This window comes from Hyaena hyaena, unplaced genomic scaffold, assembly GCF_003009895.1.
Source record: "Hyaena hyaena isolate Hyena2069 unplaced genomic scaffold, ASM300989v1 scaffold_65, whole genome shotgun sequence".
In the NCBI taxonomy this organism is placed as follows: Eukaryota; Metazoa; Chordata; class Mammalia; order Carnivora; family Hyaenidae; genus Hyaena; species Hyaena hyaena.
Genome location: NW_024080697.1, coordinates 3,439,434 through 3,454,805, shown reverse-complemented (window position 1 = coordinate 3,454,805; position 15,372 = coordinate 3,439,434). Strand labels below are relative to the sequence as shown.

The following is a 15,372-nucleotide window of genomic DNA, read 5'->3' as shown; positions in this document are numbered from 1 at the left end:
TTGACTGTGGCAGAGCCACAAGATGGAAGGAGCCTGGGTCCCCGAATTGCTGCTTGGAGGAGAGCACCCGCTAATCAGAAGTGCCTGGTTGGGCCAAAAAACTTCTCCATGGTGTGGAGCAAGGACCCAGTTTGAGTTTTATAGGAAAGAGACTCAAACGTCTATTGTGTTTGTGCCATTAAATTATATATTTGGGGTTGTTTTGTCACAACACACACTCACACTAGTCCAGAGTCTAAAGCAGTTCACTGGTCAGGGGTCTGGGAACCCACCTCGTAGGGGACAAAGTGAGGCCAGGGATAGGAATGGGCCAGGCACCAGGACAGCAACAAAAGGCACCAAAGACTCATAGGGTCTCTGAGGAAAGCTTCTAGAACCTCCCTGATTGGGCAGGTGCCAATCCCAGGGTATGGGCTTTTTTAAAGAGATTGAATGGGTTTGGCTGGGGTGTACATTGGAGTTGAAGAGCAGGTGTGAGTATGTGTGAGTGTGTGTGAGTGTTTGGTCAGGGGGAGCGAGCAGATGGGGGTAGAGACCCAGCCAGGGACACGCAGCAGCATTAAGAGTGTGCACGATGGGGCGCCCAGGTGGCCCAGTTGGCTGGGTGACTGACTCTCGGTCTCATGGTGCACCTCACCCAGTGTCGGGCTCTGCACTAACAGTGGGGAGCCTGCTTGGGATTCTCTCTCTCCCTCTCTCCCTGCCCCCTCTTGCTCGCTCTCCATCTGTCTCTCTCTTAAAAACATAAATAAATATTTTTTAAAAAACAAAGAGTGGGCATCGTATAAACAGGCTTGTGGGGCCCTGGAGCTGGACTGTGAATGGTTGGAGGGGCTGTGCCACCCACTGCCCTCACCCTAAGGCTTCAGTTTTCTCAGCCAAGGCCACTGTTGCTGGTGCCCGCAGGGCCTCCCTAGCTCCCAGCTGGGGCCGCGTTTTGGTTACGCTCTGGTGACCCTGCCCGCCAGACTGTGTGATGGCAGACATTGTCTGGAGCATGTTGGGAATGCTTTTCCCACTGTGGCACCAAAAACAGTTTTCCTCGAGCCCCAAAGGCTCCGGTGAGAGAAGGCCTCCTCTGCATGAGACCTAACAGCTGAGACTCAGGTGGCTAGGCTGCAGAATGTCTGTCTGGGGTGACCTGCCTTTGGAAAGGCCGAACAGCCATCTCTGACCTGGGTCTTGAGCCAATGTAAGCATGGGCATGTTCACTTCTCTTGAAGACTGCCCTTCCACTTGTGTGTGCACACGCGCCGGCAGTTGTGTGTGTGAGTGTGCGTGCATGTGAGTGTGCGTGCATGTGGGTGGGGGTGGTTCCTTCTTCCTCTGTGCCAGTCTCAGTCGTGAATCTTCTCTCGCATTCTCCCAGCCCACCTCTCCCATCTTCTACGAGGAGCCAGCTTCTCTCGGACCCTTCCCTCTCCAGCCAGTGCCCTGTTCTCTACTTCCTTTGATAGTAGAACTCTACAGAAGGATCTTTCCTCGCCGTGTTCATTTCCTCACTCGGATGAGAGAATGGGAGCCTCCTTCACCCAGGCTCTCATCCCTGCCCCTAATCTGCCACCACCAAGGTCACCCAGGACTTCTGTCCCACCGGGTTCAAAGGTTGAACTGAACCAGTGCTTGCCTTGCTCTTCTGCTCAGTAGCCCTTTGAAGAATTGATCATTCCTTCATTTAAAATGTTTTTATTACAGAAAAATGTAACATACACAAAAATCTGAGCCTAGTGAGTCTCGGGGTACCTCACTCGGCATCCATGTGAACAACTCAAGATCTTCCCCCACCCCTTTTATTCTCCTGGGGAGTTAAAAAAAAAAAAACTTTAGAGAGACAGTTTGGGAGTGGGGGAGAGGGGCAGATGGAGAGAATCTTAAGCAGGCTCCACACTCAGTGGGGAGCCCGAGGCTGCTCAATCCCATGACCCTGGGATCTTGACCTAAGCCGAAATCAAGTCAGTGGCTCAACCTACTGAGCCACCCAGGCGCCCTCTGCTGGAAGGTTTAGAGCAAATCTAAGACTTCGTACTCTTGTAAAGTCTTCCAGAGGGGACATCTAGCTGATCCCTTTTCCACCTGAATCCTCGCCATCAACATACCTACGGAGATGAGCATGTCTCCTCAACATTGCCTAATGCCCAGTCTGCTTTCAGAGTTCCCTGATGTCTTTCTGCAGGTGATCTGTTCCGTCAGGGGCCACACATTGCACCTGCTTGTGTCTCTTAAACTTTCCCACCCCTCTCCCTTCCCCCCATGACTCTGATGCATGAGATAAACTCGTTCACTGTCCAGTGGCATTTCCAGCACTCTGACTGGGCTGATGCTTCCTCATGGCATCTTTGAACTCACTCCCCTCTGCCCTGTCTTCACCATCAAGTGTGGTTAGTGCTGGGGGCTCCCTGCTTACTTTCTGAATCCCTTCCTTTCCTTGGATTCCAGATGGCAGGGTTTCCTAGTTTTCCTCCTTTCTGGTGCTTCATTCTCCCTGTGGATCCCCCTCTCATCTCCCTTGGATCTCCTCTTGGCTCCGGCCCGGGTCTCCGCCAGTCCCATGCTTTAAACACCTAGATGCTGATGATTCCGGGTTGTATCTCCAGCCTGATGGCCCCCACTCCAGACCCCCGTATCCAGCCCCCTGCCCAATGTCCCTACTAGGCATTTCAAATGTAACACAATCCAAGTAGAGCCTGGTCTTTTCCCTGCTCCTTCCAGCATCCTCTGCTTTGGTAAACCAGTTTACCCAGCTGTTCAGGCAGAAAAACTGGGAGCCGTCCTCACTTCCTTGCTTTCTCTCAGGCCCAACATCGAATCCATCCATGGATCCTCAGACCCCTTCCGAACCGCTCCATCTCTCTCCTCGCTGCCTGCATCATTCTTGTCTGAGCTGCCATGCCATCTCTCCTGGTGCTTCCAACAGAGCCCCAGAGGGGTTTCTCCTCCACCCTGCCCCCACCCAGTGGCCGCAGTGATTGCTTCAGAGCCTCGGGTGATCATAGCTCCCTCCCCATCCCCACCCCCAGCTTGGAATCCTCCAGTAGCCTCCACATCACAGGGATAAAGCCCAGGGTTCTACTGTTCTCTCCGATGTGGTCTTACTCTGCTGCGTGCCCTGGCCCCCCACTGCCCTGGGCCCTGTATTTATTCCCTCTGGATCTGCCCAGCACCCCCTTCATGCAGCTCCCATGCGCCCACATGCCTCATTCCCAGAAAAGCTCGCTCCAGATCCTTCCCATCTACAGTCACTCTCCCCATTCTCAGCGTTGTGTTTTCTACAAAGCCCCTGCTTCTACCTGACACCCACTGTATACATTGGCTTATTGCACTTATAATCTATTGCAAACAAAATAGGAAGACTCTGGGCTCTGTGTTTAGAGAGAAGAGTGATTTTTCAGACCCTTGCTGAAGGGGACAGGGTAGCCAGAAGTAACCCTTGGGGCCCCGTGGGTGTCTCTCCAGCCCAAACAGCTGTGCTTGTTACAAAGTAAGATGATTATAATGGAAGTTGTGCGGACACTGGGTATTAATGGCTTATAAGACAGAAGGCAAATGTTGGGCCTATTGATTACCTACCTGTTGCCTGATATTTGAGCTCCCTGGACGCAGTGTGAAGGGAGGGGTGGCCTCCCCGCCCGTGGCTTTGTACCTAATTACAGGCTGGGGGTCCCTCCTGCCTCCCCAAGGCTAGCCCGGTGTGAGGCGCTGAGACCAGTTCCCTGTGCTTCAGGGGTGTTAGGCTGTGCTTGTTTTCCTCACCCATGAGAGCCTTGCCCACTCAACCCTCCTTGATACTAGAGATCCCTGGTGAGTTTTTGTAAAATAGGGGTGCCTGGGCCCCGTCACAGAAATTTTTGTTTAGGGAAGGGGCCTGGACCCTGAGATTGTTTAAAATCTCTCATTTGCAACCAAGATAGAGAACCCCAGCATTTGAGGCTTGAGATGTGCGGAGCAGCTACATGTCGTCAAGGCCCAGGGGCCAGCGGATGTTTAGAAAACAGCTCTGTTGAGAAAACTGTGCACTGCCTTCCCATAAGCCAGACTCTCCCATCCCCCCCACACCACCGCCCCCAGAGCCTGCCCCCAGGTGGACCCTGGACACTTTGGAGTGTCCTCCGGACAGACCTGAGCTACCCCTGGCATGACGGGCTTAAGTGGTAGGGAGCCAGCCCTGGAGGTGCCCGAAACCACCCCAGGGTTTGGCCTCCAGGCACAGCCTCCTGGAGCCCAGTGCCCTTCTGCCTCCGCCCCGACCCCATGGAGCGCAGCCTGGCCCTCGGTCAGGAGCTTCAGTGCCCTACTGGGCAGAGTCCTGTTGGGGTGGGATCCTGAGCCTCCCAGTCCCGCTCCGGCCCAGCTATAGGGAACTTCTAGGCCTGCTGAGAGAGGATTGCCCAACTCTGTGGTCCTTTCGGGACTCAACATGCTTGGGGCTAGACCGCGCATGTCTGGATCTTGGTCTCTCCCTGAGCAAAGTCCCCTGAAAGTTCTGCTGAACCGAGGGCTGGCCCAGGGCCTGTGATCTGAGGGACCCTGGAGGCTGCTGACCCCTGGGAGGAGACCCCGAGAGGCAGCTGCTGCGGCAGGGCTTGGGGGATCCTAGGAAGAGGCCCCTGGCCCTCCAGCAGCCAGCAGCCTCCCCTGTCTCCAGGCCTCAGGGCACAGGCCCCCCCACCCAGCCAGGAGGGCCTTCGTGTTTCTCTTTCCTCTGAAGCAGCCCTTGGCGGCTCTCATCTGACTTGACTTGGAAAAGAATTGCTTTGTGGGGAGAGGGGTCAAAAAGGGGCCATGGCCCTATGCCCAGGCTCATGCCAATGGGGGGCTTTGGACGCACGCCCATCACTGGACTATGAAAGCCCGAGGAGAGGGTCAGTGATGGGGGCTGGGGGGCGGCCTGAGATTGTCCTCTGTCCTCCCCCTACAACCCCAGTCCCTCTGCCGAATCTGCCCTATTCAGTAATAAGGCAGAGTAGTAGTGTCCCCTACCCCGAATTTCTGGCGAAGTGACCAGCCTAGGGTCACGGCTGGAGGAAGGCCAGAACTTTGGTCTCCTAGGCCAGGACACGCTCCCCAAAGCAGGGAAGTTTTCCCCAATGTACTATGGGTACAACACAGCGAACATAACTAGCCTTTGTACAGGGTGTTTCTCACCCGTTCAGGCCTGACCTGACAGCCACACATAGCTCCCCATGGTCCCACCTCTCCTCCACTTCCCCCTGCCCTCATGCTGTAGGCCGAGACCAGCACAGGCCTGAGCCTTGTCTGCCACTTTTTCTGGTGGCCTCCACCTGAAATCTTCATCTCCTCAAGTCCAGCAGCTAGTTCGGCCAAGGGCCCACTCAGGGGCCCGGCCCTCACCCTGAGGCTTCTGCTGCCCAGGAGAGGCCTGCTCCAGCAGCTTCATGGGGCAATCACAGGCCAGGAAGTCTTTCCCGACTGCCCCAGGGCGGGGGGTGGGGGGGCGCGGTGGTGGCTCTGAGAGCACCCACTGCAGAGCAAGCGAGGCAGAGCCACTTCCTGTCTCTCCAGCAGACCAGGCAGCACTTTCCAGGCCTTCCCTGTGAGGACAGGGGCCTGGGAAGGCCTCAGGGGCTAAAGCCATGAAGGTACGGAGCTCCAGCCCAGCAACCTCAGGGACGTTCATCCTTTAGCAGCTGTTTCAGGACAGGGGAGACCCTGTGGCCAGTCCAAGGCAGAGGTACAGGCCAGCAAGGTTGGGAGAACTTGTTTATTCAAGGCACAGTCATAGCATTAATAACGAGAAGGTTCGGCATTCTGGCACATTCTTTTAGTGGTGGTGGCCACGGGAAGTCTACCCCACATCGGGGTCCCCAGAGGATGCAATGCTGCTGATAGGCACTTTGCTTCCAGAAGCATCTGAGGAAGAGGCAGGCAGGCATGGAGCTACTCTAGGCCCCGTGGGGCATTTCTTAGAGGCTCTAGGCAATCCTGGGTTCCCTCAGAGGCAGCCCCCTCCAGAAAGAGTCGAGTTTGAGAGGTGGTGCTTGGGTGGACGGATGGAGAAGGGCAGCTGGGAAGTGGGCTGTGGGGTGGGGTGAGAAGGTGGTGGGTGGAGGCCAAGTGTGGGCCGAGAGGGCAGGCCAGAGGGGAGTGTCTGGAGATGGCCTGGGTGTGGGGCGTAAGGAGCCCAAGTGTGCCCGTCTGCCCTCACAGTGACCATGGAGGCTGAGCAGCTGTGTGCGCATTGGGGTGGGGCGGGGGGATGCTGGCCAGCTGCCCTGGGTCTCCAGGAAGAGTTGAGAAGTGAATGGACTCTGGAACTTTCCCAACATTTGCACCGCCGTCTCTCAGAACCAGCTGCACTTGGCCCAGATGCAGAGGGGGACCCCCTAGCCGTGCTGTCGTGTAATCTGCTGGGACCCTTTCCAGATGCAGCACCCACAGGCTGCCAGGTGGGCGGGGGGGGGGGGGGGGGGGGGGGGGGACAGAGGACGGACAGTGGCAGAAGCAGCAGGAATGGCCCAGCAGGGGCTGCAGGGATGGGGGGCAGGGGCCAGCAAGCAGTGCCCAGTGAAGGAGAGCCTGTGGGCCAGCTTCTGGGAGGAAAGCCACGCACACACCAATACCCCTTCTGCGGGTGGAGCAGGGTCTGGAGCTGGCCGCCTCCCCATGTCGGCTGGTGAAATGCTAGGAGGGGGCCCTGAGGGGCCTGGGTTCACGTGGACTGGCTGGGTGTGGTTTCCTCCTTATCCCTAGGGATAAGGGAGTGGGAGAGACTGCCAGCGTCCCAGCTGACCCTAGGGTCTGGGCCAAGCCCTGGGGGTACGGCGATGCTTGGCCCTTGGGCGCTATTTCTCCTCTGGGGAAGCCTGGAGCTTCTGCCACTAAGTGGGCACAGGTGAACAGGGACAAGACCCAGGTGGTCTGAGTTCAGGGGCGCCCATGTGCCTGGGAGGAGGTGGGAAATGCTCAGGGGGGACGAGCCTAGGACCTCCTTTCAGCAGGTTGGCTGCAGATCTTTGTAGGAGGGACTCGGGAGAGCTGCAGACCCCCGAAACCCCACTCAGCTTATCTCCTTCTGGTCCAGAGGCCTCAGCTGGCCCCTCTCTGCGTCCTAAGCCGCTGCACTGCCTGGTGGTCCTGATGGGGGCCTGTCCCCAGAGGCAGAGGTCTGTACCCCCTTGACTGTGGCAAAGGTGTTGAGTGTCACCAGCATTGTTTCTCTCAGGATTCGGTTCCCCCCAGGTCTCAGGTGGTGGCAGCTCTGGAAAGGCAGCCTTATGCCACCAGAAAGTGCTTCTTTGTGGAGGACATAGCCCGCACTCCCTCCCCACCCCGGCAGGGAAGGGGCAGTGTCTGGGACAGGACCATATTGGAGGCCACTTGGTGGTCTTCAGTCCAGCATGCAGGTGGCCCCAAGAGAGGCCAGGGAATGGCTGTCGCCTTCAGTTTGAAGCATGGCCTTCTTACTCTAAGCTGCTGCCCACCTTAGCTATGCTGGGCGCTCAGGGCCTCAGGTAGGTTTGAGGCAGGAGTAGCTTTCAGTGGCCACATCCTTGACCTTGAGGGTCCTCTCATTAGGCCTGGGGCTTGGGGAGCTGTATCTGGTTTCCCATCCCCCAGCATTTTGGGAGAGCACCCCTCTTCCATGAATTCTGCCTCTGCCCCACCCACCTTGTAGTAACCAGCCAAGGTTGCCTTCATCAAAATGCACACAGGTCCCGTTTAATGAGCCCCAAGCGGTCGTGTCCCGGCTGCCCTTGCAAGAATAGAAAGGAGGAGGGTCTCCACCCTGCTGCTCCTGGGGGTGTCTCCGGAGGGGCAGAGCAGTAGGACGGGTCGCCGCCGCCTCCTTGCGGGTCTATGGGCTCAGCGGCCCCATGCCCCAGGTGCGTGCTGAAACTTCTGGCAGATTCCCCATGCTGGAGGTCGCCGATGAGGCTTAGCACACACACCCAGGCTTCCCTGGGCACGCAGGGGAGGGATTGGAGTAGGGGTGAGGGTGGGGGGTGGGAGCAGAGCAGCAGTGGAAGCTCCTCGGCAGCGCAGCTGGTGTCAGCGTGGAGAAGACCCTGAAAGTTCTTCAGTGCGCTGCTCTCTGCCTCCTCCCTTGTGCACACCTTCTCCATTTTGACCCAAGCAAAGTCCCTTAGCCTGCAGTGTCTGTGCCCAGGGCTTCAGCGACCTTTCCCAAGACGTGGCGCCGCCAGTATCCTCCATCCCATCCCGGGGTCCCTCTGCCCTGCCCGGCACCTCCCGTTCTTCCTGGTCAGCAGGTTCCAGGTGGCCAACAGCCAGGGTGCGTGTGTCTCTATTGGGGCCTTCCCAGAGTCTGCGGGAGGTAGTGGGGAGGTCTGGGCGGCCCTCCTGCCTCCCCCCTGCCCGCTGCCCCCCTACCCCCCTCCAGCCACCGCTCCTGCTGGAGTCGCTAGGTGGAGGCCTCCGGTCCTGGTCAGTGGTACTGGCTCTGGCCCTCCAGTTCCAGCCCGTCCTGGAACTGAGTGGAGCCCAGCTCCCTCGCAAAGCCCCTCACACCACTCTCCTCTTCTGCCTCCTCCGGCTGTCTGTTCATGGTGCCGTAGGTGTGCCGAGCAGGGGAGGAGGCCGGGGACAGGTTCATCTCCGGCTCCTGCAGCACAGTAGCCACGTACAGCTGCTTGGGATAGAAAGGGGAGACAGGTAAGGTCACATCTGGGGCCACGCCCTGGGCATGCCCTTGCCCTCTGCCCTACCCCCAGAGCTTCTGCCTTTCCCCAGCCTCCTTTCTTCCACCCCAGCAGCCGGGGGCCTGGCCATCCCCACCTGCTGAGGTGCCCTTAACCATTTAATGAGCAACTGTAACTCGGAGGGTGAGTCAGTGCAGGCCTCCTAGCTCCCAGCCCACTGCTCCCTCAGTGCAGCTCCGTTCATTATTGGTTCCGGGTCAGGCTGGCCCCAGGGAGAGAGCACACGAAACTCCCCTCTGCTGGGGTCTGGAGAGATCCCCATGCCTGGGCTGGTGCACTTTTTAATACAGCTTACAAGGCACATCCACACCTGCCGTGGGGCGCATCACCAGGAATCAGGATTTGAAACAGACTGCTGAGGTCTTGTAAAATGTGGAATGGTCCCAGGAAAGCACAGGAGGGCAGCAGAATAGAAAAACAGGAAGTACTGGGTACAGGGCTGTTTGTCATCCTTTGAAGTGACTTTTAAACCAACTCTGTATTTTGAAAATAGGTAATTATGGGATAGAATTAAACCTTTCCCATGTATTCATTTCAGTGAAACCAAACAGCCCTGATAGATTTGGAAGAATCTAGATATTTGTGTAATGCCAAAGTAAAACCCATTTAAATCTTTTGGGCATAAAGGGTAAAATGAGAACTGAACAACGGAAGAGACCGGCTGTGATCCTCCTAACCTGGGAGTAACCGGCATCTAAGGGGAAATAAATGGGGTGTACGTGTCTCCTGGTGTGGGGCACAGCACCGCCTAGAATGGGTTTTAGCTCCGAGGGCTGAATTTGAATCTGTCCAGCACTTTGGATCTAACTTCTAGTTTTCAGGAAATACAGGAGACAGTAAAACCTGCTATAAGACATCAGGAAAAAATACCCAGAAATATCCAGAAGGTGAGATATTCTGCAGGACTACTGGCTTGGACTCTCTGACAAGTCATAGGAAAGAGACTGGGCTAAAATGCGAGACGTGCACAGGTACCAGATTCATTTGGCACAGAGACTGCATGGGATCTTGCTTTGGATATGCTGTAAAAGATATTTCTGGAATACTTCAGACAATTTGAATATGCATTGGGTCTTGGAAGACACAGAAATTTATATATATGGAAAGATGGAGCTTGTTAACTAAAAATGCAGAATATAAAACAGTATGTACAGTATTATTTCATTTTAGCAAAATTTATACATATACTTGGAAGAATATTTGCTAAGTTATTGGTAGTCATCTCTGGGTGGTGGGAATATGAACTTACTTTTCTTATTTTTGCTTATCTGTTTTTTTTCCCCATAACTATCTGCAATGTTCATATGCTGCTTGCTTATTATCATGAAAGACTAAAAAAAAAAATCAGTTCCAGTCATGTTTCTTAAAGCTCAGGCTTTAGAGTGCGACAGAGCTGGTTCAAACTTTGTTCTGTGACTTCCTGGCTCAGTAGTGCCCTGGGGTCTAAATTAATTGACCTTTGGAGCCTCAGTTTCCCCATTTGTAAAACGAGGCTAAAAACCCCTACTGTGTGGGTGTATCATAAAGATTAGGAGCATTAACAGCGAAGTGTCAGCCTCTAAGAAGAATTCAATAGCCGATTGCTAAGAATATTCCAGAGGAGCCATCTTGGGAGGACCCCCGAGGCGAGATGCTCTGTGACGCACCTCCCCCTCACCTCCCAGAGGAAACCTGCCCCTCTGTGCAGGAGTTTTTCCCAGCGTCAGGCAGACATGCAGTTCTGTGCACGACGCTTGTGTCTATGCACTTTTCCCCAGCTCTGCCACTACTAGGGTCTCCTCTCCCACCGGGCTCTGCCACCCACTCTGCATTTCCACCAGGCTGAAAACTGTCTTCAGGTGCTCAAACGCTCCAGAGTCTCTCTTCCAGGCCTTTGCACAGGCTGGTCGTCTTCTTTAAATGCTCTTCCCCCACACCCTATTCCACCTAGCAACCCCTACTCCCATTCCTGGACTTGGATTAGATGCTCCCTCCTCCAGGAAGCCTTCCCTGAATGCCCAGGCTGGCTGGTGCCCTTCTTTCATGCTCCTCCAAGGTGCCCTGGCATCGGGGCACCCAGCTCAGTGCACGCATCGGTGGCCCTGCATCCACACTTGTGGCAGGGACGTGGGTGGGTGCTCGGGCCCCTCTAGGCTGAGCCACAACGTGGGAGCCACGGCCCAGCCTGCCAGTGCCCTGCGTTCTGAGTCGGCCTCGTCTCTTCACAGGGCTCACTCATGCGGCACCGCCCCTGCCTTACCATTCAGTGCAGCTCTGTCTGCGCGGCTCTGCCTGGCATCTGTACCCTGGGAGGCAGCCTTCGGTCCTGAGGCCGAGCCCCAGCACGTCCCTGCGTCTACATGACTGAGCTCGCTGTGGCTGGATTCTCCCTGACCTTTCTCTTCCTCTTTGAGATCCTTTGAGGGAATGTCGTGGTTCTTCTCTCTTCCCAGCTCTTCAGCCAGGACCACGGCAGCAGTTTGACCTGGGCCAAGTCCTGCTGTGTCAGGGGAAGGTGCCCGGGGGCCCCTGTCTCCTCCCCAACACCCGGGGAGGGCGCTAAACACCAGAGGCCCCCGCCCCTGCTGCTGGAGTAGCCCACCCCTGTGGGCATCCCCCTCCTGGCCTGGCCCCCAGGGTGAAGGCACTGACTCACAAGGGAGGTGGGTGTGGAGGAGGTGCTGCTTGGCTCCATGTCAAACACGGTCTCCATCTCCTCCTCGGGCTGCAGCAGTGGGGAGAGATGCAGAGGGTCACACAATGGGGGTGTCCTTTGCCCTCTGCCCCTTCCCCCCTCCCCAAATCTGCGCCTGGCCCTCTTGCTCCCCTGGAACGCAATTCATCTTGTTTTCCCAGACCTAAGCCCAGCTGGTAGGGCTGAGGCCCAGGGGGACAGAAAGAGGACCGGGATGCTGGGTGGCCCTTCTGGAATGTTCCATGGTCCCAAGGACCATAATGGGGGGGCAGTAAGGAGAGTTGGGATTGAGGTTCAAAGATGAGCCTGCTTTGACTCTAGTAAAAGCCTTGACTTTGACGGTCTCTTCTTTCCTCCTGGGGTTTCCCCTCTACTGGAGACCAGTCTGAGGTCACGGTCTAGGGCTTCTGCCACTTTCCTTCCCTAGAGTGGACACATGGGCAACCAGATTGCATAGCATTGTTGTAGTGGGAAGACAGGGCCGGAGGCACCATCCAGCTGGTTCCTCACTGGCATGGCACTGGAGCCAGGGGACGCAGGAGGGGCCAGGTAGGAGGGCGGTGGGGGTCCCAGAGACAAGGCCACTATCGGCAAAAGGATCCTCTTCCAAGAGGCTCGTTCCTCTAACTCTGCAGGATATCAGAACTTTAAATCAACGCACTTTCTTTTCTTTATATAAATTCATTTTAAAAGGACACAATTTACTATTACGAACAGTTGACATAAGAAGAGTTAGTTGACATACGAAGAAATATAAGTAAACGTGAGCCAACAGAAACATGGGTAACGGTGAAGAATAACACATGTTTTGGTCCCTGGAAGTCATTCGAGCACGCCCGTACGGACACGCTGCTTTGGGCAATGCTGATCCAGGGCACACAGCACTGTTGGCATGGTGCCCAGCGGGCCGGGATTGGCTTCCTTTTCTAAGGATGAGGCCAAAGGAGTCATGGGCTCTCAGAGAACCAGGCCTCAAGTTCAACAGCCTTGGATTTCTCAACATATGATGACCCTTCCTCTTCCCCCTTCATTGTCCTCTCTACGCCCCACGCTCCTGTCCCTCACGCCATCCTCTCTCTCAACCCTCCATCCTTGGAGCAGCACTCACAGCCCAGTGGCTGGACGGGCTCACACTGTAGGAGAGATGTGCCAGCAACTCACTGTTTGGGGGGGGGGGTCAGAGGGGAGAGGAGGAGAGTATGGTTGTCTTTTAAATCTCCGTAGAGCGTGAGGGGGCCAGCACTGGGGCCAGCGCACCGGCATGCCACATGCACACTGAGTTTGCACACACCTTCATCAGGAGGGCAAGGACCTTTGTCTCTCTGATGCTGTGGGTGCCCAGGTCCAGGGTATTCTAGAGCTGTGGCCCAGGGGGCTGGGAGAACGAAGAGAGGGAAGCAAGGGTGGCTCACCTCATAGTCAGACACCGTCCGCAGCTTCCCCAGAAGAGTGCTGAGGAAGGCAATTACCATGGAGATAATGAGCGTGGACAGGGAGAAGAAAGTGACGCTGTGGAGCGGACCTGCCAAGGAGAAGACAAGACCATGGGGCTCCGTGCTTGAGGAGCGGAGCTGTGGGCAGGCGTCTGCCAGCCGAGCTGCTGGGTCCCTAGGGGCCACCTCAGCGCCTCCATGGGGGCAGAGAGAGTCTGCCCCAATGCTCCTCCTAGAAACCGGAGTCAACGAGCCTGACCCATGACATCATCTCTCGGTGCCATTTGACCAGTTCAGGATGTGGCATCTTATGGATTCCATGAAAAAAATTTAATCGTCTTAAGAATCCACTCAAGTGCCCATTAAACATGTCCTTCTCGACCCGTCTGCTCCCCTCCCACATCACCGTCCCTGGGCAGTATCTCTGAGTTACTCACTCATGCCACTGCCAGCAAATACAACCTCTGACCCACGCCTGTCTCTGTGAGCTGCTGCACGTGCACAGTTATCTGCGCTAACGGCACTGAAGAACAGTCCAGAATTTAAGTCACTGACATTTTGCTTCGTGATATCTGGTAACTTTTTTACCAGTTTTCTACGGAGGTAAAGATTAAAAATCAGTCTTTACAGTCAGAGGCAAACACGTAACGATGCTAATCGTCATGCATGCAACATGGCAAAAGGGGCGACCGGCTTCAGGATCCAACAATGGGCGGCTGACCGAAAGGATTTAATGCAAAGTCGTGTGCTCAAACAGTACTGTAGAAACACAGGAAATGGCTCAGAACATGATGTCGAGTGACGAAAGAACATTATAAAATGGAAATGACAGTGTTGCAAAGTGGGACTAAACCAATAAAATCCCTCCTGCTCTGCTCCCTCCCCAAAAATACGCCCGGAGAATGAGGTCTGAGAGCAACAGACAGCAGGCTCTGGGTGAGATTATGGGTCATTCAAATTTTGATAATAAACAGATAGTCTCTGGGGCGCCTGGGTGGCTCAGTCGGTTGGGCAGCTGACTTTGGCTCGGGTCATGATCTTGCAACTCGTGAGTTTGAGCCCCGTGTCAGGCTCTATACTGACAACTCAGGGCCTGGAGCCTGTTTCTATGTCTCCCCCCTCTCTCGCTGCCCCGCCCCCATTCATGCTCTGTCTGTCTGTCTCTCTCTCTCTCTCTCTCTCTCTCTCTCAAAAAAATAAATAAACATTTAAAAAAATAAACAGATAGGGGCGCCTGGGTGGCTTAGTCGGTTGAGCGTCCGACTTTCGCTTGGGTCATGATCTCGCGGTTCGTGGGTTCAAGCCCCGCGTCGGGCTCTGTGCTGACTGCCAGCTCGGAGCCTGGAGCCTGTTTCAGTCTGTGACTCCCTCTCTCTCTGACCCTCCTCTGCTCACGCTGTCTCTCTCTCTCTCTCTCCCCTAGAAATAAATAAAAATATTTAAAAAAAAAAATAAATAAACAGATAGTCTTTCATAGTGAGGGGGAAAATTATTTAAAAAATGAAGTCCGCTGGGCAGTGGGGAAAGGCTGGGGGTAAGACACTGGGGAACGACAGCAAATGGATGATTCACACAAATTTAACTGCCGTTAAGTATCCACTCAAGTGCCCATTAAACATGTCCTTCCTGACCCATCGGCTCAAAATCACAAAACTGTGATTTCTGTTTTATAACATTCGGGTCCTGTTTCCAGCTGCCACCTCGACAGGAAGAAAATGCGGACTTTCCCTTCTCTGCTCCACCGAGAGGGTGAAGGTCCGGTGTCTCTGAGGGCGGGCCAGTGTGGGGAGAAGGCAGGACACAGTCTGGCGGTGGAGAGGACGGGGAGGTCACTGTGAGCTTCTTGCCTCAGGGGACAGGAACAGCAGCTTTGTGTAGCCAAGAGGAGGGGAAGAGCTGGTCACTGGGGCACACCCCTGGTTTATGGCAATCTGTAAGACCCGCATCTTCTGGGATCCCAGCGGGGATGCCACAGGAATTGAGCCGGAGAGCTAGTATTTTATTCCTGCCAGCCTTAGGAGAGGGAATGTGATGGGCACCTGGGTGGCTCAGTCAGTTAGGCGTCTGACTTCTGCTCAGGTCATGGTCTCATGGCTTGTGAGTTCGAGCCCTGCGTTGGGCTCAGTGCTGACAGCTCAGAGCCTGGAGCCTGCTTCGGATTCTGTGTCTCCCTCTCTCTCTGCCCCTCCCTAGCTCGTGCGCTGTCTCTCTCTCTCTCTCTCTCTCTCTCTCAAAAAAGAAATAAACATTAAAAAAAAAGAAAGAAAAGGGGCGTCTGGGTGGTTCAGTCGGTTAAGCATCCGACTTCAGCTCAGGTCATATCTCACGGTTCATGAGTTCGAGCCCCGTGAGCTGTCTGTGGTGACAGCTCAGAGCCTGGAGCCTGCTTCAGATTCTGTGTGTCCCTCTCTCCCTGCCCCTCCCCTGCTCACACTCTCTCTCAAAAGTAAATAAACATTAAAAAAATAAAAAAGAACGAAGGAATGTGAAGTTTCTTGCTCTGAGGGTCATAAACCCAAATGCATACTATTTGGTCCGTGCCAGTCCGAGCCCTCCTCTTAGCCTGAAAGGTCAGTTGGGGACTCTG

General features: G+C 55.2%; 1 protein-coding gene across 4 annotated transcripts in view; it reads right to left on the bottom strand.

Moving 5' to 3' along the window:
* Positions 1-8,359: 8,359 nt before the first annotated feature.
* The window catches only part of TMEM63C (transmembrane protein 63C), a 76,657-nt gene continuing 69,644 nt past the window's right edge, over positions 8,360-15,372 (bottom strand). Inside the window, exons 23-26 of one of the 4 annotated variants that reach the window (XR_005528455.1) lie at positions 12,765-12,874; positions 11,314-11,382; positions 10,918-11,142; positions 8,542-8,605 (exon numbers count right to left, since the gene is read on the bottom strand). Coding sequence is in view for 2 of the 4 variants with exons in the window: in XM_039232199.1 (XP_039088130.1) it covers positions 8,405-8,608; positions 11,314-11,382; positions 12,765-12,874 (383 nt within the window). In the remaining 2 variants the exon portion in view is untranslated. Of the gene's footprint in view, positions 8,609-10,917; positions 11,143-11,313; positions 11,383-12,764; positions 12,875-15,372 lie in introns of all 4 variants that reach the window. The other 3 variants (XR_005528454.1, XM_039232199.1, XM_039232200.1) reach the window with 3 other exon arrangements.